The sequence below is a fragment of the Schistocerca americana genome, chromosome 6, assembly GCF_021461395.2.
Source record: "Schistocerca americana isolate TAMUIC-IGC-003095 chromosome 6, iqSchAmer2.1, whole genome shotgun sequence".
Classification (NCBI taxonomy): Eukaryota; Metazoa; Arthropoda; class Insecta; order Orthoptera; family Acrididae; genus Schistocerca; species Schistocerca americana.
In genome coordinates, this window is record NC_060124.1 from 166,632,400 (window position 1) to 166,656,162 (window position 23,763).

At 44.9% G+C, this 23,763-nt stretch overlaps 1 protein-coding gene across 1 annotated transcript in view; it reads right to left on the reverse strand.

The window, feature by feature from the left end:
* LOC124619668 (putative inorganic phosphate cotransporter) overlaps window positions 1–23,763 on the reverse strand; it is a 258,904-nt gene that overhangs the window by 47,884 nt on the left and 187,257 nt on the right. Inside the window, exons 5-6 of the mRNA XM_047146207.1 lie at window positions 15,689–15,773; window positions 1,597–1,817 (exon numbers count right to left, since the gene is read on the reverse strand). Of these exons, the coding sequence (XP_047002163.1) occupies window positions 1,597–1,817; window positions 15,689–15,773 (306 nt within the window). The remainder of the gene's footprint in view (window positions 1–1,596; window positions 1,818–15,688; window positions 15,774–23,763) is intronic.

Genomic DNA, 23,763 nt, shown 5'->3' on the forward strand with positions numbered 1-23,763 from the left:
GCTGGGACCTCTTCACTTCCTCTCTTGTTTTGCCATCTGCCTCCTTAATGTAATTTTATATTCATTTTTGCCTAATTACCATTAACATGCATGAGTATAATCTGCATTTTCATAAAAGAGAAAGAGAAGAGTCTTAAGGAATATAGCATCAGGTCTAATTTTGTGCTTAGTTTTGTGTATGTTATTAATTTCCTAATTTATTTTGAGCATTCCTAGTTAATACTTTTGTTATATGATGAAATCAGTAATCGTTTCGTGACTTAGATTCTGTTGTTGACTTAGATATAAATTCTGTACTACTTATAAACATTTGAAAGAACTACTAGGATTCTTAAAGTATTTATTGTGCTCTATTCGAAAACATATTAGCAAAGCCAGCAATTAATTAATTCCGAATTAATAACCAGCAGGTTTCCCAAAAGTATTGTTTGTATATCTACATTTGTTAATTTCATTATTGATACTAATAATTCGCCCTCAGCTTTGCTGAGGAAAAAATGTTAAAAATAAGGAGTTTTCGATGAAATCAGTTAATTGAATGAGTTTTGTTTTAATTGTAATTTCTGTAACTTGAACATTGAACAATGTATAGTTTCAGTGCCTATTATAGTGAGGATATATTAAGGACCGATTTTTGTCCCGAGACAGTCAGTCCACGGCCGATTTTCAGACGGGAATTATGTACTTGTTAAATTAACAACAATGCATCAACTTACCAGTGGAATAATTGTAACACAAATAGGCCGTGTGTTAAAACAATTAATGACAATGTCTGTTCAATTTATTTGAGAAACACTGTCATACATACCGTATTATTCTGCAAGAACTGTGAACTGTGTGGTTAAGTTTTTACTGCTCATAGATGTTGAACAGCAAACTATTGTAGCAGTATGCTGATGTTGCCTGCAACCTGTTAATGAGACTTATCAACATTTACCAATAGTGAACTGGCCATATAATTGTGTAATATTGGAGGGTTGTGAGCAGTGAAAGTAAAGAACTGTGAAATGCAATTGTGCAAGTGTCGGCTACATCTTTTACAGTATTCACTGTAAAACTTCTTCCACCGCCCCCCCCCCTCCCACCCATTTTTCAGCCAACATAACAATGCAGTACGTCGACACCGAGCACTATCGACGAAGAAGTAAAGCAGGCGAAAGTCGCAAACTCCTTGGATTATGTGGGAGAAACTTGCCATGCATTCTTGAGTCAACTCGGTAAAAAAGGCACACTGTGAGAAGATTTGTCGTTTGCAGCAAGAAAAACTAGCAGAAGAAATGTGGTACTGTTGTAAACTATTTGAACATATCTTTTGTTCGATGTTTCGAACTGAACGATACACGAAATAATTTAAGACATGCAGAGCTTTCCTTCATTGGAAAGTTTTTTTGATGTCAGTAAAGAAATAAATGCAGCAGCAAACATAATTTCTAGAACAACAGAAATGATCAGCATAGGCGGGACTGGCATGAGATGGGTGTCATTGTGTACAGTTCTGCAGTGCTGGGGCCAATCCAACAGTAAAGGTTCAGCACACAATGGCAGCCTCGAATATCTCTGTTTGTCAGCAACTCCTGGACGAGTAGTAGATCTCACCTTCTCCGTGGAGACGGTATCCGCGATGCTGGTGGTGATGTAGGTCAACTCGTCGGGCGAGATGCGGGGGTGTCTGGCGGGAGAGTCGTACACCGTCACGAACCACAGGATGGTCCAGACGCCCACGATGCCGCCGAGGATGTAGAAGCTCGCCTTCCACCCCAGGGCCTCGATAATGGCCGAGCAGATGGGCCACGTCACCACCGTGCCGAAGGTCCCTCCTGGGAACCGCATGCCAGTAAAGTTCACCCTGTTCTATGCAGGTCAAGTTATTATTATTTCAACCTCCTCATCCCATATTGGCAAGGGGTGGGCTGCCAGCGGTACAATAACATACTCTTCAGCCAAAAGCCCGCACAATTTAAATAAGAGACATGACAACAAGAAATTAAATACGCAAAGTTAAAAAAATCTTTAAAATCTATGAGAAGATGCTTGCATGATGGTATTTACGTAGAAAAAATACAAAGTTGTTTCCATTCATTACATTAAAATCAGCAAAGGCTAATAGGTTAAGACAAAATGAAAAAATAGACATTTCAAACACTGTAAAAAATGACAGTGATGTGCATTAAAAATGAGCACTACATTTTCACCAAAAGACTGAAGGACCTGCACAGCTGGAGAAAGTTGAGGAGGGAAAATTGCGTTCTAGAGGATGGAAGTGGTTGGTTAAAAATGTAAGGGTCTATTAGGGAGGAAACAAAAGGAGATGAAGTTAGGCGTTGGGGTGGGTAATGGAAAGAGAGAAAGTGAAGAGGAGTCGGGTCAGTGGGCAGTGCCATTGAATCAAGAGTGGACAGGACTTGGAGAAATGATTAGGGAAGAGGGAGAGGGGAGCCCTGGTCTGCAGTGAGATAGCTGGGGAATTACAGTATGTATATCAGATAAATGTTGGAGTGGATTTCATTATCTTGGAGAGGGAATCGGTTGAAATTGTGTTGTGGTAGGAAATGGACGTTTGTAGGTGTAGCGACTGTGGGATGTCTTTGTAACGGCGCGGCAGCCAGGGGAAGACACTGAGATTATTGGAATGTGGTTTGCAGAGAGCGAAGGACATGCAGAGACATTCAGTGTGGGTGAGGAGGGTTTGATGAGATACTAGAGCAGCCACGTCGGGGTAGTAAACGTATGTGGAAAGCACGCTGCATTGCTTGACGTTCAAGGTTTTTGGGAGGACAGATAAAACTTAGGTCGAACGAATATTCAGGCAACATTTGCATAGGAAAGGATGGGTAAGTCAAAGGTGTTTTACAGGGTGAATACGATTGGACATGAATTTGTGGTAGCGTTAACGAAGGAGGGAAAGATCTAAAGTTACTTCCAACAGGATGGAGCAACTGTCCATACACCCAACGGAATGTTGGAACACATTTACACAATCTTCACATGTGACAGAGTTGTTAGGAGAGGTCAGTTTTGTCGCGGCCCTAGCTGGCCTCCCAGGTCACTGATCTGTCAGTGTGCGATTACTCTGTATGGGGAGCCATCAAGTCTAAGGTGTATTGTAACAACCATCATAGTCTTCAAGAACAGCAGCAGAAAATTTCGGAAGAGACTACAGCAATTCCAGCAGTCCAGCTTCGATCCGCCTTCAACAACTTGCTGACCTGGCCCAAAAGTGCCAAGAGATGAATGTTGGTCACTTTCAACATCTGCTATAGTCAGCTTAATACTGTATTTCCTTTCCTCTGCTGTGTTTCTGTCTACCTTCTTGGAACGCTGTTCTCCAGACCAATATTATTTGCCCGCCCTGTAGCGGTCGAGGATAGTGGAGGGTTGAAAACCCCAACTTCAGTCAGTTAGTTGTTTTAGTCTATTGTGGCCTTTCTGTTGAATAGCTAGTATTTGAGTTTTCAATGTTCGTTGGCTATCAGTTGTTAATATGAGTTATTTCAATGCGTTAGTTAATCAGGCAAGATGCTTGTGGATGGCGAAGTGGAAGGTATGAAGAGTGGTTCATCCTATTAATGTATTAGTGCCTGGAAGGGTTAATTCTGAAGGACCGTTTTGGGAAGTAAACTGACTAAGGTTGATTTAGAGAGATCGTTGGTATTTCTGGAGCGAGGGCAAGGAAAGAAGTGTTAATCAGCATACCAAACGAGGTGGATTGGCAGAGGTGGTTTGGAGGAAGAGAGGACAGAGCCTTGGGACACACCTATAGAATGATGGAAGGTATGGAAGTTGGTGTTGCTAATGGTGGCAAAGGATGGCGATTAGGTAGGAAGGCTGCAATAAGGCACATGTAATTAAATGGAAGTGAATAAGTCTTGAGTTTGGAAAGGAAACGGGAATGCCATACATGGTCATAGGCTTTCTCTACGTCGAGGGGGACAAAAATGGCGGAATTTTAGGTGTTGTGCTGGTGAGATAAGAGATGAGTGACATACAGACGACGGTCATCAGAGGAGATACTGGGATGGAAGCCACAGTGGTTAACAGGAAGGAGGTGGTGTTGCTACATGTGTTGATGGATATGTTTGGAGATGGTGGATTCAAAGATCATGCTGAATACTGAAGTTAAGCTGGTGGCGTGGTATGAGGAGGTATCGGTAGTGGGTTCGTGAGAGTTGAGAAAAGTAGGGTTGTGGAGGTTTTCTGCAGTTCAGTATAGTACCTGAGGATAGGATAGTGTTATAAAACGTTGAAAGTATGGCGAGGAAGGAGAAGGATCATTCTTTTAGGTGATGCAGTTGTGCCCAGCGGAAGTCTTGCGTTTTTTCAACTATTTGTTTTATGCCATGTGCTGTGATAAGTGTTTGTGGCATGTTGTCCAAGAAGTGGAAGTTGTGACCAGGGGGTGTAACAGTGGTATTTGTGCGTTCTAAGATTGTAGGTAATAGGAAGTGGTCAAAATGAGGTTCATCAGGGATGAAGAAGATGTCCAAGAGACAGGATGCAAAATTTTCGGATTTGCTCAGATTGACAGGTAGGAGATGGAATTACTGCCAGATCGATGGAATGCTTTCCAATACTTGGATGAGTTGCGGGTCAAGTCTAGTGCCGAACGCATACTTCCATCGTTTACTAAAGAAGTAACAGGCCTTTTGCGTTACATGAACTGAAATAGCAGCATCTAGTTATTATACAATGTGTATCATGATCAGTGTCTCACACCGAGACACGTGAAAGTATATAAAGACAGAAACAAAAAAGTTTAATAAACATGAGCCCTTGAATGAGCCGTCTCCTTCGGGTAGAAATTCATGATGGATCAAGCCCTTACTGTCTAAAAAGGCGATCAACATCGATTTTAATCTTCGATTTTGTCAGCCGATCAAACAATGAGTGACTGCTGCGCTCTAAGCGAATCCACAAGAAGCCCTTGCTGACAATGTCCAACAGCTTTACAACCGATGTCAGAATTGTGTTGTATCTGATGGTCATTACTCTGAAGGCCGGTAAAGGCATTTAGTTCGTAACTCTTGTTTCCTTTTTTTTTTTTTTTTGACACCATTCACCGAACTTTTCAGGCGCTCCTTGTAGTTAATGCACATGTACATATTGTGTATAAACATGCTGAAATTAATGTCTGACTGTACACTACATGATGTAGTTATTCTCAGTTAGTCTATGAAGTTAGCAGTTTATTAAATTCATGCAGAGAGAGAACTTCAAAGTCTACACCGTGTTTTTCATTGGCATAATATTGGCTGTAAAACTGACAACAGTAGCTTTGTTTTCTCAGGTCTATAGACACAGTAACTGCTTTCCTAGTTGATCCAAGTTTATGATTATTTATGCAGTACCTGCATGACTTTTCAAAATTAAAATTAAGTACTACAATCAGATTCTTGCACAAGCAGTATTTTTTAAGCAAATAATTTCACGATATGCCAACATCATTAATGTTCAAGAGGATGGTTTTGATAGTAAATATTGGCTACCGTCTTAGCTGCACCACCACGAACGTGGCGTAAGAAGGAGAAGGAAAACCAGGTACAATATTATGACAGTTTGTAACGACCAGTTTTCAGTGTGTTGTTGTGTCCTTGGATACAGACTAACTATGTGTTAAGCAGGTCATGGTCTAGACACACTGGAAACACTTCAGGAGTGAGCCGGTTACTTATTGTGCACAAGAAGTACCGCTCATGCATTTAACGCTTTCCTTAACCAGAACTATGAATTTCATTACTTTTATTTTACTCCACAAAGTGGTTTCTTCAACAATAATTCTTAATGACGATCATTTTTTTATTTAAGACTAGCTGTTGCTAGCGACCACACTTGCATACCAGTAGTTTTGTTATGATGAATGGAGGTGAGTAATTAAGCTACTGTATTTGCAATAACGTCAGCCGCCCCCACGTGTCTGCCTGTTTGGGTGAGCATAGCACATGATGTGCTCTCAGACTTCCCACATCCCAAGCTGTCCCACTGCACAATGCGTCGGTATGCGCAACGTCACTGCCGAGCAGTGCACACAGAAAAGCATGGACAGGAACACCCATCTATGTATCATGCTACTGAAGTAATGTGGAAGTACGGATTAAATACATTGAAGATGGTATACACACCGCATTCATTACTTTGAATCATATCACGTATCACATATCAATCAATAAATGCGTTTTCACATATATTCAGTTCAAAAGTCAACCAGTAAACATTTTTCCCTAACCCACGTAATATTCTTCAAACCGGTAAGTATCATGGACTACACACTTTCTTAAGGAGCCCGTGTTCTTCCCCAGAGTTCAAGTTATCTCGTTATCAAATTTTATCGAAAACGTCATCCAAGATGCCACAGTGTTCCCAGTGTTCTTGATGCCATATACAGGGGACAGGCAAAATAACGTGAACAGTGGTAGTAGTGGGATGCTTGTTCAAATGGCTCTGAGCACTATGGGACTTGACATCAGGTCATCAGTCCTCTAGAACGTAGAAGTACTTAAACCTAACTAACCTAAGGACATCACATACATCCGTGCCCGAGGCATGATTCGAACATGCGACCGAAGCAGCAACGCGGTTCCGGACTGAAGCGCCAAGAACCGCTCTGCCACAGCGGCCGGCCCATATCTATCCACGTTGTCCGTCGAGAACTCCGAAACCATTAGTGACGACAACCAACGCAAAGAATCGTAATACATGGTGTCAGGAGCATAAATCCTGGATGGCTGCTCAGTGGAAACACGTCATATGGTCCGTCGAGTAAACGTTTTCGTTATTTCCAACATCGGGCCGGGATTACGTCTGGAGAACGCCAAGCGAAGGCTACAATCCTGATTGCATGATTCCAACGGCTAAGCATGCAGATGGAAGTGTGATGGTGTGGGCAGCCATGTCACTACTCTGAGGCCCTGTTACAGCCAAAGATTATGCGAACATTTTAGGTGATCAGGTGCACCCAATGATTCAAATGTAGTTGCCAACAACGATACCGTATTTCAGGACGACAATGCACCCATTCACACAGCCAGAACACAACAATCGTCGTATGAGGCGCATGCGACGGAGCTGCAGCGTCTTCCCTGGCCAGCACAGTATCCAGATTTGATCATTATCGAACCCTTATGGGTGGTATTGGAGTGCAGACTCCAGAGCAGATTTTCGTTTCCAAGTGGCCCAACATAACCAATTCCAGTGAATGATCTGTTCAGTTGGACCAGGGGATCCATTCCAAGTAAACACAGCCCACACCATTATGCAGCCACCACCAGCTTGGACAGTGCCTTGTCGACAACTTGGGCCCACAGCTTCTTGGGGTCTGCGCCACAATCAAACACAGCAGTCAACTCTTATTAACTGATATCTAGACTCATCTGACCAGACCATCGTTTTCCAGCCGTCTAGAGTCCAACCGATGTGGCCACGAGCCCATGAAAGGCGGTGCAGGCCATGTCGTGTTGTCTGCAAAGCCACTCGCGTCGGCCGTCTGCTGCCATAGCCCATTAGCGACACATTTCCAGCACTGTCGTAACGGAAACGTTCCGTGTACGCCCCACACTGATTTCTGCGGTTATTTCGTGCAGTGCTACTTGTCTGTTAACACTGACACCACTACACACGCCGCTGCTTCCGTTCGGTAAGTAAAGGCCATAGGCCGCTGCGTTGACCGTGGTGAGAGGTAAAGCCGGAAATTTGTTATTCTCGGCGCACTCTTGACACTGTGGACCTCGGAATATTCATTTCCCTAACGATTTCCGAAATGGGACGTCTCGTGTCTATCTCCAGCTGCCAGGCCGCGTTCAAAGTCTGTTAATGCCCGTCGGGCGACCATAATCACGTCGGAAACCTTTCCACATGAACCACCTGACTACAAACGACAGCTCTGCCAATGCACTGCCCTTTTATACCTCGAGTACGCCATATTACCGCCATCTGTTTATGTCCACATGGCTATCTTATTACTTTTGTCACGTCAGTGTACATTATGGAACGTTTAATTTATGTAAGAAATAGTGTGGAAGGATGCAGTATATGTGTATATGGCTGTCCCATGACTTTTATCACGTCAGTGTACATAATGCAAAGTTCACGTTATGGTACAAATAGTGTGGAAGTATGGATTAATGAACCTGAAGATGGCGCCACGTGTTAGATACACTGAATCGCCAAACAAGACGGTATAGCCATGCGTACTCAAATACAGAGATATGTAAACAGGCGGAATACGGCGCTGCTGTCGGCAACGTCTATAAAGACGAAGAGTGCCTGCCGCGGTTGTTAGATCGAGTACTTCCACTACAACGGCAGGTTATCAAGATTTAAGTGAGTTTGAACGTGGTGTTAGAGTCGGCGCACGAGCGATGGGACACAGCAGCTCCGAGGTAGCGATGAAGTGGGGATTTTCCCGTACGACCATTTGACGAGTGTACCCTCAGTATCAGGAATACGGTAAGACATCAAATTTCTGACATCGCTGCGGCCAGAAAGAGATTCTGCAAGAAGAGAGTCCGCATAAAATGTAGCCCATCAACAAAGGAGGTGGCCTACAAAACACTCGCTTTATTTGTTCATGAGACCCAGAAAATATTAGATACAGGCTCCCAGGTAGATGCCATTTTCCTTGACTTCCTGAAGGCGTTCGATACAGTTCCGCACTGTCACCTGATAAACAAAGTAAGAGCCTACGGAATATCAGACCAGCTGTGTGGCTGGATTGAAGAGTTTTTAGCAAACACAACACAGCATGTTGTTCTCAATGGAGAGACGTCTACAGACGTTAAAGTAACCTCTGGCGTGCCACAGGGGAGTGTTATGGGACCATTGCTTTTCATAATATATATAAATGACCTAGTAGATAGTGTCGCAAGTTCCCTGCGGCTTTTCGCGGATGATGCTGTAGTATACAGAGAAGTTGCAGCATTAGAAAATTGCAGCGAAATGCAGGAAGGTCTGCAGCGGATAGGCTCTTCGTGCAGGGAGTGGCAACTGACTCTTAACATATACAAATGTAATGTATTGCGAATACATAGAAAGAAGGATCCTTTATTGTATGATTATATGATAGCGGAACAAACACTGGTAGCAGTTACTTCTGTAAAATATCTGGGAGTATGCGTGCGGAACGATTTGAAGTGGAGTGATCATATAAAATTAATTGTTGGTAAGGCAGGTGCCAGATTGAGATTCATTGGGAGAGTCCTTAGAAAATGTAGTCCATCAACAAAGGAAGTGGCTTACAAAACACTCGTTCGACCTATACTTGAGTATTCCTCATCAGTGTGGGATCCGTACCAGGTCGGGTTGACAGAGGAGATAGAGAAGATCCAAAGAAGAGCGGCGCGTTTCATCACAGGGTTATTTGATAAGCGTGATAGCGTTACGGAGATGTTTAGCAAACTCTAAGTGGCAGACTGCAAGAGAGGCGCTCTGCATCGCGGTGTAGCTTGCTGTCCAGGTTTCGAGAGGGTGCGTTTCTGGATGAGGTATCGAATATATTGCTTCCCCCTACCTATAACTCCCGAGGATATCACGAATGTAAAATTAGAGAGATTCGAGCGCGCACGGAGACTTTCCGGCAGTCGTTCTACCCGCGAACCATACGCGACAGGAACAGGAAAAGGAGGTAATGACAGTGGCACGTAAAGTGCCCTCCGCCACACACCGTTGGGTGGCTTGCGGAGTATAAATGTAGATGTAGAAGAGAATCGTTCAACGTGACAGAAGTGCAACCCTTCCGCAAATGGCTTCAGATTTCAATGCTGCACCATCAACAAGTGTCAACGAGCGAACCATTTAACGAAACATTACCGACACGGGCTTTCGGAGCAGATGGCCCACTCGTCTACCCTTGATGACTGCACGACACAAAGCTTTACACCTCACCTGGGCCCTTCAACACCGATTATGGACTGTTGATGACTGGAAACATGTTGCCTGGTCGGACGATTCTCGTTTCCGATGGTATCAAGCGGATGGACGTGTACGGGTATGGAGACAACCTTATGAATCAATGGACCCTGCATGTCAGCAGGTGACTGTTTAAGCCGGTGGAGGCTCTGTAATGGCGTGGGGTGTTCCGGAGTAAAGTCAAGCGCCGGTACGCGGTCGGAAACGACGGAGCGGAGGTGGTTGTGAAAAAGACGTCAGCCAATAGCACGCTGAACGACCCCTCTCTAGGAGAACAGCGCGACTGCTGAGGCCTCTAGGCCAAGAGAACATAAGCGCCGCTCCCGACTGATCGCGACCCAGGTAATCCACAAACTCACCACAAGACTATACAGAAACTCTAGACATTCGCAGAACCCGTTTATTCTGAATCTGGGGAACTACGACCACAACCATAGATGGAAACATAAAAGACCAAAAGACATACTTGTAAGGACCTAACATCTATGGCCAAGCACACGCAAACACAACGGTACAGGTGAGTCCCTGTTAATCAGACACCATTACTGGATATCCAGCTGGAATACACTGCCGAATAACTGGCACCACGCAGGGAAGCCGTACCGTACACTGCATGCAGACAAGCTCCACACATCCCCCACACAGTGAGATGATCTATGGCCGATCTCCCACTACTATATAACGATCTTGATTGTTTCAGGAATGTAGCGGCTGCAGCAACTGGGATACATCGCCATTGCTTACCACGGTAATGATGCATGATACCCATCTAACAAATCCAACCTTGCATGAACTATCGCAGCTAGTAAGCCACTACTGCTCTTATTACCCATCCCACTGTCGCAGAGGTTTTTCCCACGGCACGAGCCTTGGCACTCTTTTCCCTCTGCTCTTCAAATCGCTACCCTCACTCGCGTTTCGTCCACTATCTATCACCTGATGGGTCGAGTTAATGTGTAGTCTTACCCAGACGCACGGATAACATCACAGCCCAGCATCCTGTGATCCACTTACTAGATAACTAACATGTTGACGGAGGTGACAGCAGAACTTTTGATTTGGTCACCACGTTGGTGCGGGCGTGGAGGGGCCCCATCTCTAACCCATTTCTACGCAGATCTACAGAAGCGTCAAGACCAGTGACCTGAATAAGAGCATTCACTGTATTACTTCACTTGTATTGGAATCGTTATACTGAAGGACATTGATTCTATTCCATGTCACCCCTTGCTTGCAACACATCTATGTATTGCTCAAAGTTAAGTATTGTCATTGATTCATTTCATAACAAAACTGTTTAATACGTTTTGCTTGAACCTTTGTCTAGCGATCCGAGAAGCAAGTTTCCTAGACACCCCTTCCTTGACAACTAGGCAGGATACAACATGGGGCGTGTGCTGTTGGAGTGATGTGGGACCCCTAATACGCCTAGATACGACTCTGACAGGTACATGCACGTAAGCATCCAGCCCGATCACCTGCATCCATTCATGTCCATCCTACATTCCGACGGACTTGGGCAATTCCCGAAGGACAATGTGACACCCCACACGTCCAGAATTGCTACAGAGTGGCTCCAGGAACACTCTTCTGAGTTTAAACACTTCCGTTGGCCACCAAACTCCCCAGACATGAACATTATTGAGCGTATCCTGGATGCCTTGCAACGCGCTGTTCAGAAGAGGTCTCCACCCCATGGTGCTCTTACGGATTTATGGACAGCCCTGCAGGATTCATGGTGTCAGTTCCCTCCAGCGCTACTTCATTCATTAGTCGAGTCCATGCCACGTCGTGTTGCGGCAGTTCCTCGTGCTAGCAGGGGCCCTACACGATATTAGGCAAGTGTATCAGTTTCTTTGGCTCTGCAGTGTATTCCTTATTTAAATGTCTACTTTACTTCTATCACCTGTTTTAAATTCATTTTTCATTTAATTAATTCCTTTAATTACCACTACATATTTTTTCTTTATTCTGATTTATTGTATATCCGAACATGTAAACGCTGCATAGCTAAGATTCCCTCCATTGCGTCGGCAGCGTCCTGCTTGCCGGTTTGACGTAGCGGGTGCACATGCGGCCAAGTATTCTAGGCCACTACAATTTATATTCCAATATTTATGTTTCAAGATTACAAGTGTGGCACAGTCTTGCTGCTTCCTGTCGTCCGAAGTAAGAATCGTCGTCTCTTCACGGTTCCACTACGTGCTTGGCTTTTCGTCGTTGGACTGTGCAAAGTTGTTTTCAAATTCTTTTATTTTTGTCTTCTAGTGCATATCATAATCTTGACTATTGGTGACTAATGTCCTCCTTCACTCTGGTTCTTATACAAGGCGTTTCACAAGCGATGGTCAATAATTCACACATGGAAAGTACAGGCCAAAAATAGCTAAAAAGCTCCAATAAACATGGGTGCACAAATGAACCCCTGTTTCCTGTTGCGGTTCATCAGTGTCTAGGAACACATGGCATCTCTAAACCTTAAAGTAGGTGTTTGAAATGTTGTCCATGCGTCTGAATCCAACATGCAACTTATACACGAAATGAGTTGCGAATCCTATCAGCCAGTCCAGGGGAATTCTGTAAATGCTGGAAAGCTGCTTCAATCCGCAAGCGTAATTCCTCAACAGAGTTGACCTCGCTAGCGTAACCAGGCTTTTGACATGACCCCGCACACAGAAATCCATGGGAATTAAATCCGGAGACGTTGGAGGCCATGGCACAGGCCCTCCTCTATCTATCCAATGTTGACCATCCGTCCGAGTTAGAGGCCGGCGCATTCGTAAATGAAAATGTGCTGGAGCACCGTCATGCGTGAACCACATGTTCAGAGGTTAGTTCAGTGGGATATCATGATATACTTCTGGAAGTACAGTTCGCAGAAACCGCATGTGCTGCTGCCTGGTTAGTCTGTATGGTAGGAAGTGTGGCCCAATTATGAGGTCTCAGAGCAGTTCTGCCCAGAAGTTCAACGAATGACGCTGCTGATGTCGTGATACGGTGTGCTGCGTTAGGATTGACATCGGCACAAACGTCACAGTTATGGTAGCTAAAAGTACGAGTAAATCCAGCCTCATCTGCGAACAGAATACTGCTTACAAACAGGGGATTCAGGGTACACTATTGTTGCACCCATTGGCAGAAATTTTCTCTAGGAGGGAACTCTGCGTTGTTGAGGGCTGCACTCGCTGGATATGATGTGGACAGAGTACTTGCCGATGTAAAATCTGACGGGCTGCCTGCGGAGCTTCTTTGTACAATTGAGCAGCCTCAGGGGCACTGCCATTCGCTTTGCCACACATCAAGCGTACTCTTCAGCTGTGGCACCTCTGTCCATGGTGCCTTCACGATCGTAACTGATTGTACGGCCGGTACGGCACAGAGCACGGAGGTGGAAAGGGAAGTAGTTGGGCATGCGTAAACAAACAGATAGTTGATCTCTGTTGGTCCATCACGGCCAAGGGACATCAGCTGGTAAGTACTGGTTCTGAGCACTATGGGACTCAACTTCTGAGGTAATCAGTCCCCTAGAACTTAGAACTACTTAAACCTAACTAACCGAAGGACATCACACACATCCATGCCCGAAGCAGGATTCGAACCTGCGACCGTAGCGGTCGTGCGGTTCCGGACTGAAGCGCCTAGAACCACTCGGCCACTCTGGCCGGCAGGTAAGTACTTTTCAATGTCAATTAACTTCACCAACAGCCGTATATTTTAAGATATTTAATTTTATTCTGAAAGCATCCAGTTTCGGCAATTCATTTTGCCATCTTCAGGCATATCTTAAAATGTACGGCTGTTGGTGAAGTTTATTGTCATTGAAAAAAAAAAGCATTCGATCCCAAACCTTAAGATACCAAAGTAAATACAACGGTATCCAGGGGCGTTTACAGCTGGTTCCCAACTCGAATTAATGCGATACCTCGGCAACGGTCGATTTGCGGACCCTTGTTTATTGGAGCTTTTTAGCTACTTTTGACCTGTAATTTTCATGTCTGAATTACTGACCATCACTTCTGACAAACTCTGTGTAAAATTTTTAAAAAGTTAACAACTTTCTCATGATACACAGGACACCTCTAATCTCGTTTATGTACTTTTCCCACGTAGAAATCATGAAGATGCCTCAAAAAGAGGAAACGCGCCAATAAAGCTTCTGCTGTCATTACAACCTAGACAGTTATCATTACAGAAAATATATCACTAAGGTTGCTGCTCCACAGCCATAGACTGGGAGGATTTATATAACAGCCGGCCGCGGTGGTCTAGCGGTTCTGGCGCTGCAGTCCGGAACCGCGGGACTGCTACGGTCGCAGGTTCGAATCCTGCCTCGGGCATGGGTGTGTGTGATGTCCTTAGGTTAGTTAGGTTTAAGTAGTTCTAAGGTCTAGGGGGACTTATGACCTAAGATGTTGAGTCCCATAGTGCTCAGAGCCATTTTTATTTATATAACACTGAAGATTGCATAAGCATTGTGTTCATTACTTTGAATGGTATCACGTCGCACATACCAAACAATGAATGCATTTTCACAAATACGATGAAGTTCAGAATCGAACAGTACACGGCTTTTCCAAAGAGTAAATATTTTCCCTAATTTGCGTAGTATTCTTCAAATCAATAACTATTTGTTCCACACGATTCATAAAGTAGCCTATGTTCTTCTATCTCAGTTCAGCAGGTTAGTAATAATAAATTTAAACGTCATGCACCATGCGCCAATTTTTCACGCATTTCAGTGTTTCTAACGTCATAGATCCTCAACTATGTATCGCACAATGATTTAATTTTGGAATCATGTTCAGCGGTACATGTGAACACTGTCTGAAAAATGTGTCCCGAACACCGTTAGTGGTAAAAAAGTAATAAATTAAAACATCATGCCTGACGTAATAATGAACACCGAAAATGAAGTAAGTGATAAACGTTTCTCCTTTCATCATATTGCGGGTGGTGTCAAATAGAAAAGTTTCATAAAGGTTTGAAATTATGTGTGAAGTTTGTTGCAGGTCTCTAAGTGCTCCCATTGTCAAATACTGAATGACTATATTCAGTCAGACCTTGATAAGATTTCAAAGTGTTGCAAAAATTGTCAACTTGCTTTAAATGTTCAACACTATAAAACTGTGCACTTCACAGTGCTGTGTCCTATGATCACAGTATTAACGAATTACAGTTGGATTCGGCAACTCATACAGATACCTGGGTGTAACACTTTATACAGATATGAAACGGAACGATCACATAGGCTGAGTCGTACCTAAAGCGGATGTCAGACTTCGGTTTATTTGTGCAATACTAGAAGAAAGTACTCAGTCTACAAAGCAGATTGCTTAGTAAACACCCTTGCGACCCATCCTAGAACATTTCCCATACATGTGGGACCTGTACCAATTTGGTCTAACAGGGGATGTTGAATGAATACAGAGAAGGGCAGGACTAAAAGTTACAGGTTTGTTTGATCCGTGGGAAAATGTCACAGAGATGATGAAGAAACTGGACTGGCAGACACGTTAAGGTAGGCGCAAACTATCTCGATAAAGCCGAGTTACAAAGTTTGAAGAATCGGCTTTACATGTTGGCTCTGGGAACACATTGCAGCCTCCTACACACCGCTCCCGGGCAAGGTTAATTACAGCGCGAACAGAGGTAAACAGTCACACTTCCCACACTCCATACGTGAATGAAACGAGACGCAGCCCTAACAACTGGTACGCTGGGACTTACCATCCTCTGCCATGCACTTCACAGATGTTTGCAGCGTATGGCTGTAGATGTAGATGAAACTCACCGAGCATACTCCAGACGAACTTGCCCTTCTCCTGTGGCGGTCCCCATTGCGCCACCAGAGCGTGCAGTGACGGGTACAAAGGGCCCTGTCAACAACACAGTTACTTAGTTAGCTGCATCCTGCATAGATCATTTGAACGAATCTTTTATGGCAATGAAGTGGAACTAGTCAGTTTACAGGATATGTATACGTGTCTACTGTTAACATTAATGACCATATTGGTGTTTAGTTTAACCTCAGTAAATGGTTCTTCCAGTTCGTTTTCATCAATATGTACACCCAAAAATTTAGAGCATTCCACCCTATTTACTCACTCCTGCTCATGTGCTATGTCAGTTGTTCGTATAACTACACCGAAGAGCCAATGAAACTGGTACACCTACCGAACATCGTGTAGGGCCCCCGCGAGCACGCAGAAGTACTGCAGTACGACTTGGCATGTCTGAAATAGTGCTGGAGGGAATTTACACCATGAATCCTCCAGGGCTATCCATAAATCCGTAAGAGTACACGAGGGTGCAGATCTCTTATGAACAGCACGTTGCAAGGCATCCTAAGTGTGCTCAGTAATGCTTATGCCTGGGGAATTTGGTGGCCAGCGAAATTGTTTACACTCAGAAAGGCAACTCTATAGCAATTCTGGGCGTGTGGGGAGTCACATTGCCCTGCTGGAATTTCCCAAGTCCGTCGGAATGAACAATGGACATGAATGGATGGAGGTGATCAGACAGGATTCTTAAGTACGTGTCATCTGTCAGGGTCGTACCTAGACGTATCAGGAGTCCCATTTCACTCCACCTGCACACACCCCACACCACCAGAGCCTCCACCAGGTTGAACACTCCCCTGCTGACATGCAGGATCCATGCATTCATGAGGTTGGCTCCATACCCGTAAACGTCCATCCGCTCGATAAAATTTGAAACGAGACTCTTCAGACCAGACATGTTTCCAGTCATCAGTAGTCCAATCTCGGTGTTGACTGTCCCAGGCGAGGCAGTCATCAAGGGTAGACCAGTAGGCCTTCGGCTCCGAAAGCACATATCAATGACTTTTCGTTGAATGGTTCGCAAACTCACGCTAACTGATGGTCCAGCACTGAAATCTGCAGCGATATGAGGAAGGATTTCACTTGTGTCACGTTGAACGATCGTCTTCAGTCGTCGTTGGTCCCTGGAGGATCTTTTTCCGCCTGCAGCGATGTCGGAAATTTGATGTTTTATCGGATTCCTGATACTCACGGTACACTCGTGAAATAGTCATAAGGGAAAATCCTGACTTCATCGCTACCTCGGAGATGCTGTGTCCCATCGCTCGTATTCCGACTATAACACCACATTCAAATTCACACAAATCTTAATAGCCTGCCATTATAGCAGCAGTAACCGATCTAAACCGAGCGAGGTGGCGCAGTGGTTAGACACTGGACTGGCATTCGGGAGGACGATGGTTCAATCCCACGTCCGACCATCCTGATTTAGGTTTTCCGTGATTTCCCTAAATCGCTCCAGGCAAATGCCGGGATGGTTCCTTTCAAAGGGCACGGCCGACTTCCTTCCCCGTCCTTCCCTAATCCGATGAGACCGATGACCTCACTGTCTGGTCTGCTTCCCCAAAACAACCCAACCCCCAACCGATCTAACAACTGCGCCAGACACTTGTCGTCTTATATGGGTACTGCCAACCGTAGCCCCGTATTCTGCCTGTCTACATATCTCTGGGTTTGAATGAGCAAGCCTGTACCGGTTTCTTTGGCGCTTCAGTGCATTTGTCGTATAGAACGGAACATAGTATATGTTTTTTTTCTTTAACTTATAGAGAGTCAATTTTCTGACAACCACTTAATAATTCTTCGAAAAACATCATTTACAGTCTCTTCTGTGGCTTTCTCTCTAACGGGATTTATTGCAATATCGTCTGCAAAAAGTACCAATTCGGCTTGTTGACTGTTAAGTGGAAGGTCATTCATATACGGTGATCAGCCGGAACATTATGACAACCACCCTACCGTCGATATAAGCCCGTCCAGGCGACAGGGGTGTCACCTGGTGAGGTGGTCCGACTGTTAGTCAGACACATGCAGTGTGCATGTAGTATCAGTGAGCGTGCTGTCAATGTCTAGAATGGGGAAAGCGCGCGATGTGACTGAGTTTAACCGAGGGCAGACTGCGATGGCCCGGAGGCTCGGCACGAGCGTTTCGGAAACTGCACGACTTGTCGGATTTTTGAGGAGTCCTATGTCGAATGTCTTCAGCACTGCCGAAACCAAGGTGAAACCACGTCCAGATGTCGCAGGGTTGAGCGGCCACTTCTCATTACAAATATCGCACATCATAGGCTGGGCAGACTGGTAAAACACGACAGGTAGCGAACTGTGGCGGAACTGACATCAGACTTTAACGATGGGCAGAGGACCAGTGTGCATAAACACGCAGTGCGCCGAACACTCCTAACGATGGGCCTCCTCAGCCGACGACCCATGCATGTGCCAGTGGTAACACCACGACATCGGCAACTACGACTGAAATGGACACGTAACCATCGGCACTGGACGTTGGTGCAGTAGCAGAGCGTTTCATGGTCTGATGAACCCCGAAACCTTCTTTATCATGCAGATTGGAGGACGTGAATCCGTCGTTTTCCAGAGAATCAGCTCCTTAACACCAGTACTGCGGGATGGAAACAAGCTGGCGGCGGCTCTGTTATGCTCTGGAGGACATTACGTGGGCATTCATGGGTCCAATGCACCTCGTGCAAGATACCATGATGGCCAAGGAGTATCGTACACTGGTTGCAGACCACGTGCACTCCCTCATGACGATCATGTTTCCCGAAGACAGTGGCAATTTCCAGCTAGATAACGTGCCATGTCACAAGGACAAGAGTGAGATGGAGTTGTTCGAGGAACACTGCGGCAATTTCCAATTGATGCGCTGGGCCCCCACAACACGGTAGATCTCAATATGATTGAACACATCTTGGATGTGATTGCATATGGCGTGAGAGCTCTTTGCTTGCCCCCCCCCCCCCCCCCCCCCCCGCGGAATTTACCAGAATTAGGTGAATTGCGTGTGCAGATATGGTGTCAACACTTGCCTTTCGCGGGCAAGTGCTCTACCAACTGAGCTACCCAAGCACGACTTACGCCCCGTTCTCACAGCTTTACTTCTGCCAGTACCTCGTCTCCTACCTTCCAAACTTAACAGAAGCTCTCCTGCGAACCTTGCAGAACTAGCACTCCTGAAAGAAAGGATATTGCGGAGACATGGCTTAGCCACAGCATGGGGGATTTTTCCAGAATGAGATTGGGTAGCTCAGTTGGTAGAGCACTTGGCCGCGAAAGGCAAAGGTCCCGAGTCCGAGTCTAGGTCCGGCACACAGTTTTAATCTGCCAGGAAGTTTCATATCAGCTCACACTCCGCTACAGAGTGAAAATCTCATTCTTATGTATTAAACTGCTTATGAAGGAGCAATACAGGAACCCTCTCATGTGACATAGTCTGTTGGATATGGCCATCCTACTGTACAGGTAATGAAACTTTACACCAGTCTGTGGAAGCGACTTCCATCATGAACCAACTGCTCCAGTGAATCAATACCTGTATATTTAATAGGATCGCCAGATATGTTCGAGTGATAGACATGAATGCACCCTGAGAGACACAGATCTCCTTCGGACTACCTGTATGTAGTTTGGAGACGTGTCTCGAAACCTTCGTCCTTCCTCCATGCCATGTATGATGTGTAGTCTTCCTAATTTTCCCAACAAGAAACACCACCGTAACTGCTCATACTATCTCTTCTACTACCACATGTTGCAGGGGAAAGTTTCGTTTGGCGCTGGCCTTACACACTGTACACGGTTGGCGGAGCTATGACACCATGTTCCCATTTCAACTGTGTGACCAAAACGCGCTCCTGTCTTCTGTACAGGTCAGACTAAAACTGAGACGATCGCATGCACTGAGCTACAGGGAGGGCGGGGCAGAGACTTAGGAGCAGTTAAAAGATCCAGAGGGACTGTCTAAAATCAGCACTGGAGTTCTTGGTTATGGGATCCATAGCAGACAGGTTCGAAAAAAAATGGTGACTCGTTCCGAGATACGAGAGTGGCACGAATATGATTCACCAGTGGCTTTAATCATTAAAAGACGTCTCTAAAGGATCCAACGCAAATATGTGGTTGAATGGATAGACTTGATTCCAAATGTGGACAGCATTGCGGACAGCATTTCTGCCTGAAAGCGTAACACTATCAGTGATAGTGAGTTCTTGTAGACTCAAGACCGCTTTTTGTGCAGGGTGATGATAACATTGGCGTTACGCAGCTGAGAAAACATGCGACATCGTCTGGCGACAGGGGTGAGCGTGGTCGGGGGTTGGGGTGGGTGGGAGTGGGCGGGGTTTGTCGGGGGAGAATTGATCAATATCATTACCTGTGTAAGTAATAAAGTTCTCGGTTTCCTGAACATCTCTCTTCCCGTAGCGTGCATCAGCCACATCACGTGAGACAAAAAAAAAAATTGGGATTAAGTAATTTTAAGGCGCAACGTGAATAAAGGAAGGAATCAGTTAACAGCACTTATTCTTAGGCGTTAAGAAACCGTCAGTTTGGCAATGGAGGGAGGTGTAGAGGGTAAAGATTGTTGAGGGGAACCAAGTCACGCCTACAGTAAGCAGGCTCAAATGGATGTAGGTTGCAGTAGTCATGCAGAGACGAAGGGAGTCACACAGGATAAACCAACGTGGAGACCTGCTTCAGACCAGCCTTTGGACTGAAGACTATGGCAGTATTGGTGCGTAACTGACTTAGAGAAAGTGTAGTGTCGGCAGACTTGCCAACACTACGTACACTAATAGAAAGAGGCGGCCAAGATGCACGCGCTAACTCACGCAGGGTGGCGTGAGGTCTGAAACAGGATACGTAATGAATGCTATAAAGAAAAGTACGTAGCTGCTGGAATACTTAACTTTAATCCATCATTTGTATACAGCGTTCTTGATGATACAAGTGAGACTCTCTCTAGATAAATGCAATGTAATGCTAATGGCGCCTTGCTAGGTCCCAGCCATGGACTTAGCTGAAGGCTATTCTAACTAGCCGCTCTGCAAATGAGCGAGTCTTCGTCCGTGTAGTCGCTAGCAAAGTCCTCCGTACAACTGGGGCGAGTGCTAGTCCGTCTCTCGAGACCTGCCGTGTGGTGGCGTTCGGTCTGCGATCACTGACAGTGGCGACACGCGGGTCCGACATGTACTAATGGACCGCGGCCGATTTAAAACTACCACCTAGCAAGTGTGGTGTCTGGCGGTGACACCACAGAAAGCGTCTGCATTGGGCAAGAAATCCTCTGCTTTACCAGCCAAAAAGTTTTCATCACTGTGTTCCAGCAGATGCACGAAGTTCTATTAGTATACCTTCGTCCAAGTGGGACGTCTATCAGTAGCAAAACATTTGTCGATTACAGCCATCCAAATAAAGAAGGAAGATTAGTGGCTAGCTCCCCGTTGACGAAAAGGATGTTAAACACAGAGTACATAGCGAGAGAAAGTTACTGTAAAAAGTCCTGTTCAATGGACTACCAAGTTTTTGCGTTTCATGACTTGCTGAAACCACAGGAATCCTAAATTGAATGACCATATGGGCATTTTAGTCCCACTCTTTTTGCACTAGTGTGACAGCTGTGCCTTAAACACTGCATTGCTTCACACGGTGATGCAATATTCGACTGCTAAACGACAATACAGGCCCTCTATTGCGCAGCTTCAATTCCCACCAAAATTGGACAGTCTGATTGGGTAGTGTTCAACAGTAACCATATAGTCTTGAACTGCTATTCGGTTGTATTCCAGCTTGAGAAAACGTTGGGCAATACGAATCAGAAGACACACGAAATGTCTAAACATTCAACCAACGGAGTTTTTTAAAAAAAGAATTGTGAAACCACTGACCTACAGGAAAATAATACATTGAGAGATTTGATGCAGTCGTTGCAACAACTAAGGTACTGTATTATCATCAACATTTTTTGTTTTGTCCAGAACATTAGAGGCAATGTTCACGAATACCTGTGCGTTAATTTTTGATCATTTCTCTCTCTCTCTCTTTTTTCCACTCCTCTAATGCTGACTGCACACATGGACTGTCCTTGGTGGCTTGACTTCCTAGCTGATGCTATGGACTGTCGAAACAGTGATGTGTTATTCTATGTACACCGCTGTTTTTTGAGGTGTGTGATCGAGATTAAGGGATTCCTGTAGTTACGAATTTATGAGTATGTAATGTTGCGCGGTAGAACCATAACGAAACGTCAAACCAGATGTTTACGTTAAAACATTTAGCGCTTTCTGTAGTGTCTTGCTCGTGAAAGACTATTAGATCTGTACAGAAATTCGTAATACATTAAATATTATAATTAGCAACGAAGTGCACATTAAGAATACAGGATTCTGTACACAAATAAGGTTGTAAATGGACAGCCTGGAATTCTGACTGCGATGCAGATGACTCACGTTTGATCTTCTTTGTGGAAAGACTAGAATAGGTGGACTCAGCGTCATAAAGTGAACTGAGCATCTGCTTAAATACGAAGCATCGGCACCAGGATTCGCAGAACTTACAGCGGGTTAGAGAGCAGTGTGCTAACCATATGCCCCTTGGAAGGTTTCCATAACTCCTGTACTGCCATAATCCGCTTTTATTAACACATGGTTCTGTTCAGTTTTGAATGAATCATATTTAAAATTAGGCAGCCATGGCAAAGAAGAGCTGGAAATCAAAGTTAGACTGCTACACTGCAGTAACATGATAAATCGTAGCCAAACTGTAAGTTCATGCGTTATCACTGATTTTGAAGTTGCGTGGCAAAGTGCCAGCCTATGTTGCCCTTCTACACAGCTAAACTAAATGTCGAATGCTGTGCTATTGGTTATCAGTTATCTCAGTGAAATTTCGTGGCAAATTGGGACTACTTTTTCCTTGTGCTTGTAGCAGACCAAACACCACGAATAAATATCAGTTGTTTATGTATACTATATGATCAAGAGTTTCCGGCCGCCTATTAGCGGACCTTACTGTCAGGCTTGAACGCTGCACTGGACACTTACAGTGAGGCGTCTGAATATCTGTGGAGGAATGGAACCCCAATCTTCCTCAAGAGACGAAATGAAAGAATTTGGGCTCCGGGGTCGGCGTTCTAACTCATCCCAAAGGCGTTCGATTGGGTTCAGGTCCGGACTCTAGTACGGTCAGTCCCTTTGAGGAGTGTTATTGTCCACAAACCATTGTCTCACAGGTGCTGCTTTGTTACAGGGAGCATTGCAATCCAAATACAAACAGTTATCGCCTCTGAAATTTTCATCTACTGTACACAGTACTCAATGTTGTAATATGTGTCCGTATCCGTTCGAATTCAGCGTTTTCTTAAGCGCTATAAGAGGATCACATCGTAACTACGAAAAACACACCCATAGCATAATGACACCCACCTCCTCCATACTCCACTGTCGGCGATACGCACAGTGGCAGAAAACGCTCTTCAGGCAAACCCTGCCATCGAATTGCCGTAGGGTATAACGTGATTCATCGATCCAAACCACTCGTTTCCTGTTACTCATTGTCCCGCGGTGTCACTGTTTACACTACCTCGAGCGTCACTTAGCACGGAGTGTGTTGAAATGTCTGGCCTGTGAGAAGCTGGTCGACCGTTGTAATTCGTTCTTTACGTTATTTTTAAGTGCCTTTGCACAGTCATTATGCTGGCTGGACTATTGGTAGCGCTTTGGGATTCCCGAGTGATTCCTTCCGCTGATTTTTTTATTTTTTCCTTCCATACACTGCAGTGCTCGTTGGTCCATGTCCAACAGTACATAAGATCTGTCAGGTCGTGGTTTGCCGTGATTGTTTCTTTGCGTTTGCACTTCATAATCACACTACTAACAGTCGACGTGGGCAGCTTCAGAAGTGTTGAAATGTCGCTGATGGACCTGTTACTCAAGTCATCGAACGACAAGTCTACGTTGGAATTCACTGAGCTCTTTCGACCATCTATTCTGTTGGACTGCCTCTCTACCCACAA